The sequence below is a fragment of the Nicotiana tomentosiformis genome, chromosome 7 (assembly GCF_000390325.3).
Source record: "Nicotiana tomentosiformis chromosome 7, ASM39032v3, whole genome shotgun sequence".
In the NCBI taxonomy this organism is placed as follows: domain Eukaryota; kingdom Viridiplantae; phylum Streptophyta; class Magnoliopsida; order Solanales; family Solanaceae; genus Nicotiana; species Nicotiana tomentosiformis.
The window spans coordinates 71,338,487-71,356,144 of NC_090818.1; the positions used below are offsets into that span (position 1 = coordinate 71,338,487).

The following is a 17,658-nucleotide window of genomic DNA, read 5'->3' on the forward strand; positions in this document are numbered from 1 at the left end:
CGATCATACGATCGATGCTGGGCAGCGGAAAGGAGTCCTTGGGGCATGCTTTGTTCAAATCCTTATAGTCCACATACATTCTAAGTTTCTTCCCTATTTTAGGTACTACAACTATGTTGGCTAACCATTCGGGATATTTCACCTCCCGAATGGACCCTACTTTGAGAAGCTTGGTTACCTCGTCCTTTATGAATGCGTGCTTTCCCTCGGACTAGGGTCTTCTCTTTTGCTTCAACGGTCTAAACCAGGGGTCCAAACTTAGCTAATGCGTCGTTATGTCCGACGGGATCCCTGTTATATCTAAATGAGACCAGGCAAAAAAATTGATGTTATAAATAAGAAATTGAACGAGTTTCTTCCTAAGTTCGGGACTCAACCCCGTTCCCAAGTATACCTTTCGCTCGGGCCAGTGCTCGATTAATGTGACTTGCTCTAGTTCCTCGATTGTTGATTTGGTGGCGTCGGAGTCATCGGGAATCACGAAAGATCGAGGGACCCTTTGATCATCATCCTCTTCGATCATCTGGTTATCTGGCTGGGTTGAAGCCGATGTCTGTGATTGCTATTTGGTGTCCCTTTCTCCTTCCGAGCCCGATCCTTTTATCGGCAAAGGTGAGGACGTTGGTTTAGCTTCCTCGACGGAGAACATTTCCTTTGCGACTGGTTGTTCTCCGTACACCGTTTTGACACCTCTCGATGTCGGGAATTTGAGGGCCTGGTGTAGGGTCGAAGGTACAGCTCTCATGTTGTGGATCCATGGCCTTCCGAAAAGGGCGTTGTATCTCATATCGCCTTCGATCACGTGAAACTTTATTTCCTGGATGGTTCCGGCCACGTTTATTGGTAGGATTATCTCACCTTTGGTTGTTTCACATGCCATATTGAACCCGTTTAGAACCAGAGTTGCGGGTACGATATGATCCTGTAGGCCGAGCTGCTCTACTACCTTCAATCGGATGATGTTGGCCGAGCTACCTGGATCGATTAACACACGCTTAATTTTAGTTTTATTCATGAGTACGGATATTACCAGTGCGTCGTTATGAGGTTGGATGACCCCTTCTGCATCTTCATCATCGAAGGACAAAGTCCCCATGGGTGCGTAATCTTGAGTCTGAGATCGCTTTTCCCTCACAATCGATGTTTTAGTGCGTTTAAGCACTGGTCCCTGAGGGGTATCGATGCTGCCGATGATCATGTGAATGACGTGCTGCAGTTCTTCTTGCTCGTTTTGCTTGCTGAAATCCCTGTTTTTAAAATGGTTCTTCGCCCTATCACTCAGAAATTCCCGAAGGTGCCCTTTGTTAAATAAGCGGGCTATTTCCTCTCTTAGTTGCTTGCATTCTTCCATTCTGTGGCCATGGGTACCATGATATTCGCACGTTTGATTGGGATTTCTTTGGCGGTCTGCATGGGTCGAGGCCATTTAGTGTCTTTGATGCGTCCGATGGCCGACACGATAGCGGATGCACCAACGCTGAAGTTATATTCTGATAATCAAGATGCTTCTGTAGGATCGGCATATTTATTGAAGCCGCTCTTACTCATAAGTCCCCGAGAATTTTGCCCTCGATCAATCCTTTGATTGTTCCGAACTGTATTGCGTGTTGAATCGTTATTCACCCGATCTGCGACGTGCGGTCGATGTCGGTCTCTACTCGACCTTAGTTCTCTGTCGATCTCCTTATGGTTTTTAGTAGCTGTCTTGTTCTGATGCACGGGTCCATACGGAGCTCCCAACTGATCATCCTCGACCCTAATTTTCAATTGGTATCGGTTGTGTACATCTGCCCAAGTTATCGCTGGATACTCAATCAAATTTTGTTTCAGCCGATGTGATGCTGTCGAACTTAGCTCGTTCAACCCTTGGGTGAAAACTTGTACGGCCCAATCGTCTGTGACCGGTGGTAATTCCATGGAAATCGGGATACGAATTCCCTCAGCATTTCATTCTCCCTTTGCTTTACTTTGAAGAGGTCTGATTTCCTTGTTGCAACCTTTATGGCACCAGCATGTGCCTTTACGAACGAATCTGCTAACATGGCAAAAGAATTGATGGAATTTGGTGGTAAATTGTGATACCAGATCATCGCTCCCTTCGAGAGGGTCTCCCCAAACGTTTTCAACAATACGGATTCGATCTCATCGTCCTCCAAATCGTTACCTTTGATGGCACATATGTAAGAGGTGACATGTTCATTAGGATCGGTCGTACCGTTATATTTGGGAATTTCGGGCATACGGAATTTTTTGGGGATTGGTTTCGGTGCCGCACTCGACGGAAAAGGCTTTTGTATGAATTTTTTCGAATCAAGCCCTTTTATCATTGGTAGAGCCCCTGGGATTTGATCGACCCTGGCATTGTATGTTTTCATTCTCTTGTCGTTGGCTTCGACTCATTTTGTGAGTTCCTCGAGCAATTTAGTAATTCCGGGAATAGTCCCCGATTCTTGCTCGTTTGATTTCACTATGGCGGGCTCTGTTCTAGGGGTGACTTCTCGAAGTGGATTGGAATCCGGCCTGCTTTGTGCGCGAGTTTGGCTCTGTAACTGAGCTTTCACTACTTGTTGGGCTTGTAGCATCTCAAAGATCATACGTAAGCTGGCCCCGATTTTCCCTGCGTTTTGGGTGTCTCGGGCTACGGATCGAGTACCACCCTGAATGCTTCTTTCCGGTTCGAAACGTTGATTCGCCTCCAAAGCTATTTGTGAATTGACATCCAATGGTATTTCGGTTCGAATTTCGGGTACTTTGACTCGAGCTTCGGTGCCATCGTTAAGTAAAGCCATTGCTGATTTGAAGTTGTAAGCTGGCGTGTACTTTAGACTTGTATCAAACGATCACTGTTACCCTTAGCCCCACGGTGGGCGCCAAACTGTTTACCGAAAAAATCGGATAACGTTAGATTTTGTGTATGGTTCTAAGGATATGCGATACAATTCAATATAAATCGTGTAGAAAAATAGAGATACGTATATTCTTGACTATGAGAATGCAAATAGTGGCCAATAAGAATGAATGAGATAAAGTAAAGCAAACACAAAGGGATATCTTTCGATCTGAGAAGTGATTTTTTTGTCTCTGCCCTTTAGCTTATAAGGATTCCCCCTTTTATAGAAGAGGGTCATTACAAAAAATAATAAAATAAAACATATAGTGGAAGGCCCATGATGACTTGTCTCTTCCTTGATTCCCGCCAAGATTCTCTCTCTTGGTGCGGTCGCAACGGCTCTTGTCTGTGAGCTCAATACTGGCTCGAGCTCGTTACTGGGTCGGGCCTTTCGGTCTTGGTTCGAGTCCGACCTTCGAGATGGGTGTCGCGCATTTCCGACCTCGAAGCAGTGCCTTGCGGATCGATTCGGCCACGGGCTCGATAGGGTTATCGAGCCGACTCCTCGATCGACCTTCAGGCTCGAGGCTCGTTAGTACCGACTTCGGAGCTCACTCCCAAAAATCTCATTCCGACTTTTTAACACTCGAACTCTATCGAACGTAGGAAGGTCGAAATCTATTTCGACCATATACAACCTGGTATTTCTTAAGGAGTAGACAAATAGTATCATCGGGCTTTCAGTGGCACTTCAAATATGTGCATTAGAATTTATTGCTTTATGTGATTTCTCTTATTCACATTGTGTCAGTGGAATTAGTTGTGCAAAGTGTAGTAGCTGCATAGAATTATAGAAAGTTCCTTACCTATGCATGTTATTTGTTTGAGCAACATTCAAACACTCTTCATAGTCAATCATTATGTTTGTACTACCTTCAGTTTCATGTTTAAAAAAAAATCTCTTAGAACTATTCAGTATGCCTGCATAATTTTAACAACCTATGATTCCGGCAAAGTGTGATGGTGTGCGCTTGAGAAAAGTGTGGTAGTTGTATTACCATCATTCTGCCAATAAATCCACTTACATTATTGCTTTGTCTTTTTTTATTTTTTATTTTATGAGGTACACCATTGTTTTGACCTTTGAGATTTCATTGCCTTGTGGTAGCCTTTTAAACACCTATTAATCCTTTCATTCATTTGTTTACATACAGATGCAGTCCTATGTTTGTGGCCTAAAGGGAAATTGAGACCTGACTCTTTCAACCATAATTTTATTCTTACCTATGCCTCCTATTACAATTACGGGTAATTGACCCACTGCCTTTTGTCTCTTTGATTTATCGTCTTTCATTTTGTACGTGAAGTCCATACCTACTTACTTATTTTAGGTATACAACATATTCGTCTCCTTATCCTAACCATTTATTTTCTCCTCAAACTCACCTAAAAGCAAGCCTCAAGCCACCCAGTAAGCATATTTTTGGTATCACACCAAGCATATACTGATGGCTCAACTTCTACAATATTACAACCCCTTGGTGAATTTACATAACACACATGTATAACATCTAATTCACCATAATGTATTTAATGCTATAATAATTTTATCTAACAAATGATGGGCAGCCATCTTTAACTAGTATATCAATAAAGAGGGAAATTACTTTTGCTTTTTTGCAGTATGTGATGGTCGTACTGAAAGGATCATTAGACATATCATTTGCAGGGAACAAGGAACCAGCTGCATTTGCTGAGATTGTATCCATGGGTGGCACTGACTCTGATGTCAAGAGAAACCTTATTGCTACCCTTGGCACCATTTTGCACAACAGGTTCTCCATTCCCACAACCCGATTCTTTCTCAAGGTTTACGATACAACCATGCCTCGCAAACTGTCAAAACAACCCACTTGTATTGATCATTCTCCTTGTGTTTTAAGAAGCATGATATAGCAGTATATCTATCCATGATATAGTTCACGTTTCTTTCAGATAAAAATCAACTACTCCTATTTTGCACAAGTTTTGCTGAAGAAAGAGCTACATAAAAGATAATAAGCAATACTACCTAAATTGAACTCGATTCTACAAGATGTAATACTCTGTTTTCTTTCCAAGAGTAACCACTTTGCTACTTTCAAAAGTTCAGAAAATCCCTTCAAGCCTCAACTAAAAGTATTAACCTTTTACACAACTACAGAAGAACATATACTAATCTTATCCACAAATTCAAAATGATGGATATAAATATTGTTGGACAAAGGACGCCTAAGTTTCTAAGAAGAAATTACCTATTGCTCCATATCAGCTTTATATCGCAGGCAGAGTTCAGCATTCGTCTAAAACTATAGCTGAGGAAAAACACCTTTTCCCGATAGCCCTCAAGTTAGGTGTTTGCCAACCTTTACCCTCCTTATAACATTCAATCTGCAGCCACAACACGTGCGTTAGTTAACATGATATATATATGTATGTATATATATGTATATGGTGTACATATATATATATATATATATATATATATATATATACACACACACAAGAAACTAAGCATAAGATGATGGTACATACCACATCTACTATCTCCTCATTGGATTGAACCCCTCCAATTACATAGATGGATTCCTTTAGAACAGCAGCAGCTGAATACCCCCTTGAATGGTTCATTGGCTCTCCAATCATCCATGTCTCCAGACGGGGGTCATATATCTCAATGCTTGGTACCATTGTAGATCCATCATAGCCACCAACTGCATATCTACATACCAATTGTAAAGCTAAACGAAATGAAAACACTCGCAAAGTCAAGAAAAAAACAAGAGTATTGTCTAACCCTAATAGAAGATGCCGAAAACCATGATAAAGAACCCCCCCCCCCCCCCCGGAAAAGATGACTATTTATACATCTACCCTTGAGGGCAGTGGACGTCACTAAAATACAGAAAAAAGGATAAGAACATACAACTTTCCACTCAAGGCGACCAACGCATGGCATCCTCTCTTTGTGTTCATACTTGCAATTTTTGTCCAGGAATGTTCTCTGGGATCAAATCTTTCAGCAGTCCTGAAATAATAGCTAGTAAGCAAGAAGCCATAAGAGAATAAAGCATAAAAGTTGAACTACAAACAGCTTTACATATGCAGATAATCTATACTTAATGGAACAAAAGCAGTTTCCCAGACTTCTCGAGAAATACATAGAGTTAGCATAAAGAAGAGAAGGTAGATGTAGGCAAAGTACAAGAACCTCTACTTCTTGGGGAAGAGCATGGAAAATAATACTTTCATGGTTTGAGAAAATGAGGCTGACATGGAAAGTATCAGAAAAAGAACGGTAATTGTGCTATAACTTACGCCAGGTAATTGCTTCCATCATACCCACCAACAGCATATAATGCACCATTGATTTCTGCTGCAGCAAGAGCAAATCTCTGCAAATATACATGCATGGAAACAAATTCACATCAAAGGAGAAAACATAACACTTGAAAATGAGATGCTTCCAGACACTAACTAATTTAATTAAAGACAGATGGAGGTCCTGGAATTCCAAGCTTTGCTAGCAACTATTTCCCACAATGGACTTGGCTATTGTGGATAACACAACAAAACAAAATACGACACTTTAACCAATTCTGACCCTCTACCACCTTACTTATCAACACTTTCTTAAAACATTTAAACTACTTCAATATAAGGCCAAGAGGATTAAACAAAGAGACAAAAAGGACTTGGAGATTAAGGACAAGATTAACTCATGTAGATTTGCTATAAAAATTAAAATGAAGAGAATAACTTTCAAAGTGTAATACAAATCAGCATTCTGGTCAGAACTTAGATTTTTGACTGAAATGATCTGTCACATTGCAAATTATTTTTGCCCGGCCAAACAAAACACCAATTTTTTAGCTTTACAGATGCTTTTTGAACGATAACAGAACATAAAAAAAATACAACAGGAACACTAGAGTTAACCTTCAGCAACATGGATTGTGTACTCATCCATCGTCCTACTTGAGGATCATACATTTCAACCTCTGAAAAGCATTCAATCCCATTTCCACCACCAAGCACAAATATTTTGTCCTTCAAAGCAGCACCAGCTAAGCTACCCTTTTTCTCTTTCAGAGAAGGGCACTGAGTCCACTTATTATCAACTGGGTTATATGATTCAACTTCAAAAGAAAAGAGTTCAGCAGTGTCAGCAACTTGAGAGAGATATGGGGATAACAAGGGGCAGAGAAGTAAGTACAAAACTGTACCTGTATCGTACCACAAGCTTCCAGTTCCACCACCAAATACATAAAGTTCTCCACTCAGCTTTGCAACTGACGCATATGCACGAACTGAATTCATTGGTTTAAGTGACTTTAACACATCAAGTGAAGGCATATACGAGTCCAAAGCTGATAACCATGATACACCATCATATCCTCCAGCAAGGAAAATCGACCCATGCTTCAGGTGTACATCATCATTGCAGTCAATCATCATTTCATCGGCACGTGCACAAACAGTATTTGAGGATTCCAGCATCATACATTTATATTTTAACTGAGCAATCTCTTGTTCTGCATAAGCCTGAAACTCCAAACCACCTAGAGTTACTAGGTATTAACTTCTTATCTTTATACATACAACTGCATGTTTACCCAAACGGTATGAAATTGGACAAAGTTAAAATCCTAGAAACAGACTTTGGGAGTTCTGGAAATCCGAATTTGCTTGCTGTCCTTCTCAAAGAATATAACATTTAATGCTACATTCAGTTACACCTCTGTTTCATTTTGGCTACAGCCATACACACTACGAACCCAATGTCATTCCTATTGGTTCATATTCTTGATGTACTCACAATCATTATAACCAGTTCTAATCTGTTGAATTTATAGATTTGGTCTCACAAAACCCAATAAGAGTCCTTTAATACGGAGGCTCTTAGCTAAAAAGTTTCTTCTAACATGTAGGACAAAAACTAAATAAATATTTTCATCCCAGAACAATAAGGAGTGCTTGGAGAAGAAAAGCGATACCCCTTCACGAACCCAAGCCTATTAGCCCAAATAAAGTGGATAATCTCAATTTCAAGTATTTTGTGTTCAATGATTTAAAACCTAATTTAGGACTTCAAAACTTATCAAACTATGCATTTATAACTATACTACTCGTGTTTTATCCCTCCATGTTCTTTGCAGTAACAAAACCAGTGTACAGCCAATTCAAACTCTGTTGTATGACATTAAAACACTAATATGTAAGGTCTAAGAAATTTTCTGCTCTTCACCTATTATCAACCAAATACTTGGAATTCCATTTAGAGAATCTTAATAAACTAAAGTAAACATCCATCCATGTTTCACTCGTTCTTTTCTAAAGTTTTTCAGGAGCAATCCAAATTTAAAAATAATGGTCAACCAAATATTTGGCTCCATTTAGCCACATTACTTCATATAAAAAAAAGCATTTGGCTCCATTTGGTCTCTGAATCTTGAAGACTATCCTACGATATTGCATATTCCTATCGTTTCACCTTATTTTAAGCAAGGAAATAAATTTTAAGTTTCTTATAGAGGGTATTAAATCATTTGCATGACAACTCATTGAACCGCATATGAGCATTCACAGTCTCAATCAGTTACCATCATCTTTTACATTGTTTATGGATTATCGTTATTGTAAGAACAGTAAGGTTTCAGTTTATTTTCTCATGCCCTCTCACCACCCGCCTCCTAGAAAACAAAGGGAAAGAGGAAAAACATACATCTTTTGGTTCCTCATAGTACCAAAAGACATCCAACATAGAGCAAGTTCTAGCATCATTAATAACCCACAGAGAGAAATTAGGAAGGCTAGAAATTTTAGCACATAATAGAGATGTCACCATAACACCGAAATTGCAAAAAGATGAGGTTTACCAGCTTCCGCTCCAAATTATCCACCTTATGAATGTGCTCTTCCTTAAAAGCTTTCAGTTCTTCTATTCCTTGAAGAAGCTACAAAAGAGCAAAATAGCTCAAGTCATGTAATGCGGTAAGATGCTGCTGTGGGAGACAAAAATCGGCAGATGAACAACCTGAGCTATAACAGATGGATAACCAGTTGAGTCATAAGAGCAGCCTATATTCTGCTCTTCCTGCAAAGTTTCTTGCCCAATGATTGCGTCATTTATAGACGGAGATAAGAAAGCATTGGTGGTTTCCTCTGAAGGCTCATTTGTAATGCCACTTGAGAATTCCCGCTGAAGGGCCAATTCTTTAAGTTTTATGTATATAAGATCCTTCTCATCCAATTCTGCCTGATTATCTGGCTGCTGGATACCATTTGAATGTAGAGAAGTGTCTGTAGCCCCCAATTTCCCATTCAAACCAGATGAGTAGGCAAAAATATCTTCTAACTCTTGCGACTTAAAACACCCATTTTCCTCTCTTTTGTCATTGGCAGGTAAACCTAGGATTATACTTCTCTGTTTTGCTGAGTTTTGTAATGGACTACTACTTGGAGTATATGCAAGAGACGAGAGCTTGGAGATCAATTTACCGGCTTGAACATGATCTAACTCATAGCAGAAATGGTTCTGACTATAATAGTTATCCATAATTAATGGCTTAAACTGACTTTCTAGCAGCGGTTGACATTGCAGACGTACACGTATTTGAACCTTCATAATGAAACAGCAAAGTTTGAGTTTTTCTTTTTTTTGGACTAGACTAGAGGCATCGACCAAAGGAAAGAATCCCGAGAAGAAAGATGATACTAAACCTGCGCAGGAAATTGAGTTTTGAAAGAACCATCTGACGTCCAAGCATATTGATCGATATACATTTGACCAGAGCCTGCAGCCTCATAGACGCCGTAAAGCTTTCTATCGCTGTAGTTGAACAAAAATAATGGCAAGCCTGGATCTATATTCTTCACAAAGGAAAAATGTTGAATAGGCAAACCTATCAAAAGTTTTTAAATATTAGCATACTTGAATAGATGGTGAAAAGAAGAAATAAGAAAATAAAACATAAAACACACTCTCATATGACTCGACACAATAGTTCTGATTTATTTCTTCTTCGTTTTTTCTCTTTTTCCTTTTTTTGGAAGGAAAGATACTATGGACAAATAACTGACCAAATAGTTGTTTCGAGAGACACTCTCTCATCGTGTTATTCTTGCAACCAAATATAACGCCTCCAAGCTGACTTCTACTCAAGTTTCTAAAGCCTCTAGCATTGTTTGCCTGGTTTGATGATGCTACCATGATTGGCTGTGTTCTCCTATCCTGAAAAGAGCACAAGGATAAAACTAAATCGCCATCACTATAAGAGGAAAATAATTTCCGTTTTAATAAAAGTACACCGAAAACAAGACATAAAACATAATTTCAGTCATGAACAATCTATTTTCCAATGTGCAGAGCGAACAGCTAATGAAAACCTGATGTATAAAACTAACTTATGGAACAGTCATTGCTTTCTCTTTTTGTTAATGTACGAAAGAATTTCACATCCCAATATGTCTGTACGCAAATTAGTTCTTTAATAGGAAGTCTGACAAAGCCTTATTTTTCCATTCAGCTACTCCAATAGAGCATGAAAACATTTTTGCAAGAACATGTGAACCGAAGGATAAAACAGAATTAAAACTAGTGATCCAGACTTTTCTTTGGATCACAATGACATTTCATCAGTACTAATGACTTTCTTGCAATACAGCAATTTTAACCAACAATACATGCAGAACTCTTCAAAATTATAACATAGCATTCTTTGCACTTCCCTGCCATTGCGCTCCCTCTCCCCTCCCATGACAAAATGACACCATGCACAGGCTACCCGGAAAACTAGAAGAAAAACATATCAAATTTAACCAAGTTGGAGAATACTATAACATAGTGTTCTTTCCACTTCCAAGCCATTGCACAACCAAACACTCTGCCCATGCACCAAGAAAAACTAAAAGAAGATCTCAAATTTAACTCAAATTTAACCACATTGGCCGAAAATTATAATAAAAGAATTTAGCCAACACCACAGCCAGGCTACACAGAAAAACTAAAAGGCTCTAAAATTTAGCCACATTGGATCAAATTAAATCAGGAAAAAAGATGAGCACTTAACCCCACAACAAAATTGTATAGAATAATGCAATACTTTCACCAAAAAAGAACAAGAAATTTCATCAACTAGCTCGGTTAAAAGCCCCTAGTTCATAACTATCACAAAAGTAATGAAGCAGGATTACTTCAATTCTTAACAGGGAAAAAGGAAATTCAGCAATCTAACCAAAATACATGAGGAACTCTTCATGGTTATAACATAGTTTCCTCATGCTTCCATTGCACCCACCCCCCACCCCAGGCCAGGTTTTGAAAGGAAAAACATCTCAATTTTAACCATGTTGATGAAAACTATAACATTGAACGTTCTTTCCTTTTCCATGCCATTGCACAACCACCAGGTTCAAATGCAAAAAACACTAAGTGATTTCTTCTCATCTGACACCTTGGTGGACCGATTACATGTGTGGTGGGCGGTAGCGGGTATGATGGAATAGTCTAGGTACACAAGCATAAAAAAAATATCCAACTTTCAATCGCACACAAAAGGTGTAATCTAATGGTCAATTAAGTGTGAGGAATCGTGAGGTCTCGGGTTCAAATCCCAGCATAAGCAAAAAACACTAGATGATTTCGGCAGTAAAGAATCCGGTGGAATAGTTAAGTGACGACAAACTCACCCGGACACCACAATCATTTAAAAAAAGATCCAACTTTAATCAATTCGAACAATCAGTATCACAAAAACAAAAAAACTAAACCCTAAAACCCCAACACGAATTTTTGAAAAATGATGCAAAAATTTCACCAAAAACAAGGAAATTTCATCCACTAGCTTGGCTAAAAGCTCATAGTTCATTACATACATAAAAGTTAATGAAGCGGGATGATCTCAACAGCAATTTGAGCAAAAAAACAGAATTGATTGAATTCATACTTAATAAGATAACGCTTTAAACCCAACTGGATGATATATAGTTTCCAGTTTGCAGTGAAGCAAAAGTGTGTACATTAACTATAGTTGTGCTTATATTGGCCAAGAAAATATGAATATACGTACATTGAATAGATACAGAAGAGGGTTTTGAAGAAAGAAAGGGGGAATTACCAGATGGAGAGCTTTCGAGGGGAAGAAAGTGTAAACGCATGCGCGAAACTGCCTTCTTACGGAGCATTTCGCGTTAAAGTTGATCACATCCAACACTACTTAAATTCCCCTCTTCCTCCTTTTTTTTTTTTTTTACTCCTCTTAATCAAACCCCTTAACCTTAAAAAAATGTGAGTTATCTTATTTAAAAGATATCCAATTTTTAAAAATTATTTCAAGTTTAGCAAGTTTTGATTAACTTTTTCAGACCTCATATTTGAAGGTCTGAAGTTTTAAAAAAAATTCAAATTTTGACCTTCGAGTTTGAGTTGCCCTCTCTCAAAGCTTAAATGACGCCAGGTAGCCACTTTTAAGCATACGGTTTAAAATATATTCACAGTTTACGATGTATTTAAAGATTAGTCAATTTTTCTCGAACTTCAGGACACAACGTCCTAGAGTTTAAACCTCAAAATTCAAACTTCAGGACAGTTCGAAAATTGTGTACAGAAATTCGAATATTATGTCCTGAATTTTAAATTAGTAGATCAGGGATTCAGGACACTTAGTCCTGAATTTCAAATTAGCAGCTCAAAAATTCAGGACACTAAGTCCTGAATTTTCACATTCAGGAAACTTAATCCTAAAGTCCTAGAGTTTAAACCTCAAAATTCAAACTTTAGGACATTGTGTCCTAAAGTTCGAAAATTGTGTCCATAAGTTCGAATCGTATGTCCTGAAGTTTAAATTAGTAGTTCAAAGTGTCCTGAATTTCAAATTAGCAGCTCAAAAAGTCAGGACACTAAGTCCTGAATTTTCAAATTCAGGATACTTAGTCCTAATGTTTGGGTGAATTGGCTAATCTTAAAATACATTGTAATTTGTGGATATACTTTAAATAGCGGACTTAAAAGTGGCTATTGCTGCACTTCGCCCCTTAATTTCATATCTGAAAGCCTGAAAGTTTTAAAAGTTAAAAGTTTTAAATTCAGACCTTTGAGTATAAAGTTGAGTTTTACCATATCCTAACTTCTGACCTGGAGTTTGAATGTGAAATTAATTCAAATTTCAGACCTGAGATCTAAACTTAGGTTTTAACAAAGTCGAACTTCATATCTGAATTTAGAAATTTTAGATCCTCAATTTTTAATTGCAGATCCACATATTTAAAACGATGATACGACTAAACTTTAGAAGTCTTATAAAATTAATTTTTAATTAGAGGTCCAAAAAACGGCTATTTGTGCACTTCTGTAAGAGTTTAGAAAACACAAAGCATTTGGTCGCTTATGCCCCTCAACATGGCCCCTAATGAGGAAGGGCCTAGCCCAATAGAATGTCGTGCATGAGGTAGAGCTCATAGTACCCGATTGATTGATCTAGCTTGTTCTTTGCTTTGGTAGGGAATCACTTAGCTATACTTCCCTTTACCTTTTCAATTGAATAGATAATTGCATTGACCTTAAAATCAATCAGTTTGTGAAATAATTGTCAAAATTTTAAATTGTTAAAAGAGTTATGTTTGCCTCTTTTAAATTTTAGAACTTACATGCAATGGGAAAACAAACCTTTTAAAACATAGATGGAGAGGGAAGAAAATACACACAGCATGGGGAAATATTTCCAACAGATTGTCAGACAACAATTTGCACACTTATTATGCAAGTGCTAAGGCCTACGAATTGACATTTTCCTGTGGCCAAAACCAGTTGGACGGGTGGGCTTCTTTTAAAATGATAGGAACACAATCATTTGCATATTGGGCTGCCTTTAAAATAAGTTTGGAGTATTATCACATTTAGCCAGCATCAGAAACTATTTACATCTGATAGCCGAAAAAATATATAAAATTTGTATAATTTTGGTATATAACATACAGAATGTATATATATACAAAAAATATATAAATTTTATACATGTTTTCGACTATTATTTTTACAGCGGCTATATAGTGTCATTTTTCCAATAAGATTTGGGCACAGCCCACCAAAATATTGACTTAGTTTCTTGAAATCTTTATACAAGTAGCTTTGGCTAAACATTTTCAGTATAGATAGATTGTACACTAATTTTATTTTTATATATATATATATATATAATTCATCCGCCGGTTATTTTTAATTTAACGGTTGAATGAGCGGGTATTTAGTTTAATTTATTCATGAAATAATACATTATACGTTGAAAACTGTTTAGCCGTAAAACGGTACGGTTGAATTTATGCATGGTTTATAGACAAGTGAATCGATTCGATCCTAAAATGATAAATGAATTAGACAAAAATGTAAGACTTAGCCTTGAAATTGAGATAAAACAGTAGATATATTGGTCGCGGGTGCAGAGCTTCCGGAGGCAGCAAGAATAATATAAGTAAGCAAGAAAGTAAAATGTTATTGAGCTTTTTGATAGAATACAATGTGTACTTGTCAGAAAATTCATCTCCTTACAATGATAGTAGAGCCCACTATTTATAATTGTACATAAGGAACAAGGTCCTAGGATCAAGCCGCTCTTAAATAAAAATTATGAGGGCCATAGAAGAGTGTGTAACGGTAGGCAGTAAATGCCTTATTCTCTACAACGGACCGTACACTTAATACTATAGAATATTCTTCATTAAATGCTACCAGGTGGTAGACATTTACTTCGCTTTTATGAGTATCATTCTCTCCGATAACAAGCGAGATCATTGCCCTCGGGCTTGACTGTCTTCTATCTTCGGCTCCACGTGTCACTTTCTCATGCGAACATTAAATATGACATATTTTACCCCATACAAGTAGTCCCCCTGCTTTCCGGTGGCATAACTTTATGTCACCGGGAAGTTGGTAGAGATACCTTTTTTGGCAGGAATTCTCTGACCCCCTCTGAAAAGTTTCTAACGGTTGATTAGATGCACGTGTCTCCGCATTTAATACCCCAAACACATGTCATCCCACGATTCAACATCACTTTTACCGGTTATCGAGATAATTATGGCCACGATTATAACCGCCTATTTCTTTACTTATACACATCAAACTTCTTCATTTACACTTCATAATTCTCCAAACATTCTCAAACTCTCTTTACTCAACTTGTACTTTGTCTTCAACTTTTCTTTAACCTTATTCTTCAGAGAAACCCTTCCTTTCTTTATGATAAAAATGGCTTCTTCATCTTCCAAAAAACCCAGTTCTTCAAAAAAAAAAGAAGGTAAAGTTGATGATGGTGTTCCTCCTACGGTGAGTACCATCATCCCAAGAAGTCTTGTCACAACTAAAGACTTCGAAGAGAAGTATCCTTCCGCTAACCCTCGTACGTAGGCCATTGGCATGTACCCTTCTTTCATTCGTCCTTCCAGTATTCCTACTGTGAAAGAGGACTAATATTGCCAAGATTTAGACATTATCGCTCTTGTTCTGGCGGAGCATATTACCTTACCCAAGAAGGTTTTCACGTATTTTTATATGTATCTCTTCACTTTGGGGCAGTTCTCTTTTAGCGGGGAGCTTGACTCCGTTATTGTGGAGTTCTGTATCCGTTACCAAGTATGCCTGGCACAAGTAAGTCTTTCTATATGGAGGACAATCGCTTGTCTTCGGTGTCTGTGCTAGGAGAAAGGAGAGGAGCTAACCCTAACTCGATTAATAAACCTTTATTCCCCCAAGATTTTTCACAGGGGAATGATAAATTTCAGCAAACGTGGCCACTATGCTCTGCTATCCCGCATGGATAATGACAACGACCATGGGTGGATGGAACGGTTCATTGTAGTTTTCACCGGGGATATCATTCCGGCCACAGCTTCATCATTTCCGGAATTTTGGAACCGTACTCATAAGTTCATCATTTGTTTTTTCTTCTAGCTAAGGATCATCCCATGCCATTATTGATTCTTCGTTTTTCACTTGTTTCAGCAACTCGGTGGGTTCCGCCGAGGATCGAAGTCTTGGACCAGTGGTTCCAAATGATTTTGGATGTTACTATGCCCGAGACCCGTACGTGGAAAGAACTAGCCCTTAAATATGGGTGGAAGGCCAAAAATCATGGTAAGTAAAACTCATCTTGTGTTTACCTTTCGTATAAAGAAGTTAATTAGCCTTTTTCTCCTATTGAATTCAGGTCTACCCTAGGGTTCAGTTGTCGTCCCCGAGGAGGACATTTTGGCTAATCCTACTGATCCGGCGAGGTTGATGTAGGAGGCTTTTACCCGAACAAGTGTCTCTGGACTAGCTTTTGGTGCAAGTGCTTCTTGTCGGAGTTCCCGGCCGGAGAACATGCAACCAAAAAGACGCTGCTCCACCGCGACCGGGGGAAAGAACAAGAAAGCAAATAATGCAGCACCTGAGTCATCTCCAGATGTTGTGAAGATGAGCGCCGCGCCCGAGCTGGTTTTAGAAACCGTAGTGATCGACAATAATGAAGAAGCCAGTGATGAGGGGGCTTCTCTACATAGAAGACAATGACCTTTATCAGCTCAACAGAATGCTCAATCTGTTGAGCTAGTTACACCAACCGAGGATGATGCCTCGACACTCTGAGGGGGAGTTTGATATGGTAGAAGATGCTAACTCTCTCTTCCGAGTCCCAGTTACCGTGCCCGGTATTGTGAGGTTGAGTACCGGGTCCCTTCCGTCTTCGGTTGACGAGCAGCCAACAACCAGCACTGCGCTTTCTGCAGCCGACTCTCACCCTACAACGCCATCTGCTTCATCTCCCTCTTCTCCAACTTTTCCTTCACCACCAGCAACTGCTACATCATCTCCACCAGCCGCAGCTACCCGAGAAGAGGATGTCCCTCTTCCCCAGCCCTAGTTCATGGGAATTTGGGGCAAAATTATTTTGTCCCCTTCGAAGATCCCCAAAGGAGGAGGAATGTTACCCTCTCGGTCTCTACCGGATTCCATATGTTATCCCGTCCGATGGAGCTTGCTAACTATCTAAAGCCTTTAGCTTTATAAAAAAGATAAGGATAAGATATAAACTCTCTCGGGAGAGTATTTTTTTGAATAACGCCATGCACAATGCATTTGCAGTATATTCTTTGTTTCCTCCGTTGTTTCTTCTATCTTTGTTATGGGTAGGTTTTTGAATTTTCATTTTTGTTTCGTAGGCCAACTTTCTTGCTTCCGAAGGCCTTCAAAGATTGATTCGTGATAAGGAGGAACTTACCTCCGAACGGGATTAACTTTTGGTCGAGCGAGACTAGAATGTTGCTCGCCTCTTAGAACTAGAAGCACGAGTTGCTGAGGCTGTTGCTTTGGAGGCTCAGTTGCAGCAAAACGAGCAAGAAGTGGTAACCCTTAGTTAGGAGGTCTCCCCGTTAAGGGCACAATTTTAAGAAACTAAGGATGAATGGGCTGAAGTCCATAATGTCGTACTTGCTGCATCCGACCGTGAGGCTGCCTTTGTTGAAAGATTGAGTAATTTGGAGGTAGACTTAAACTTCCAAGCTGAAGAGCTTGATGCTGTCGAGGAAAATTATGCCCGTTTGAAGGAGAAGCATAAGCGGACCATAGAGCATAATAAAATTTACAGCTCCACTATCTGTGACTTTGATGTCATCCTCCGATCCATGAGATTCGCGTGGGATAACCTTTCTGCTGAGGTTAGCCTAAGAAGAACTTCAGCGCTGAGCGGCTTCCCTCATTATTGAAAAAACATATGCTATGTACAACATGACGAGAAAAACCTTGGAAGAAGCCAAAA

The 17,658-nt window shown here is 39.0% G+C and overlaps 1 protein-coding gene across 1 annotated transcript; it reads right to left on the reverse strand.

Annotated features, from left to right (window-relative positions):
- Positions 1 to 4,333: 4,333 nt before the first annotated feature.
- On the reverse strand, positions 4,334 to 12,136 carry LOC104104341 (uncharacterized). The gene is made up of 12 exons (XM_009612402.4): positions 11,989 to 12,136; positions 9,953 to 10,103; positions 9,593 to 9,774; positions 8,907 to 9,491; positions 8,749 to 8,826; positions 7,096 to 7,414; positions 6,809 to 7,008; positions 6,188 to 6,264; positions 5,796 to 5,897; positions 5,405 to 5,591; positions 5,125 to 5,260; positions 4,334 to 4,726 (listed from the first exon to the last, which is right to left on the reverse strand). Exons 2-11 carry the CDS (start codon positions 10,080 to 10,082, stop codon positions 5,162 to 5,164), a joined length of 1,959 nt encoding a protein of 652 aa, XP_009610697.1. The 5' UTR covers positions 10,083 to 10,103; positions 11,989 to 12,136; the 3' UTR covers positions 4,334 to 4,726; positions 5,125 to 5,161.
- Positions 12,137 to 17,658: the final 5,522 nt, after the last annotated feature.

What these genes read in the sequence shown, in the direction of transcription:
- LOC104104341 (XM_009612402.4), bottom strand. Translation starts at nt 10,082, where the DNA reads ATGGTAGCATCATCAAACCAGGCAAACAATGCTAGAGGCTTTAGAAAC. An exon ending in CACAATCCATGTTGCTGAAG is followed by an intron (nt 6,265 to 6,808) that starts GTTAACTCTAGT and finishes GTATATTTGCAG; the next exon opens with AGATTTGCTCTTGCTGCAGC. An exon ending in ATGAGGAGATAGTAGATGTG is followed by an intron (nt 5,261 to 5,404) that starts GTATGTACCATC and finishes TTGTGGCTGCAG; the next exon opens with ATTGAATGTTATAAGGAGGG.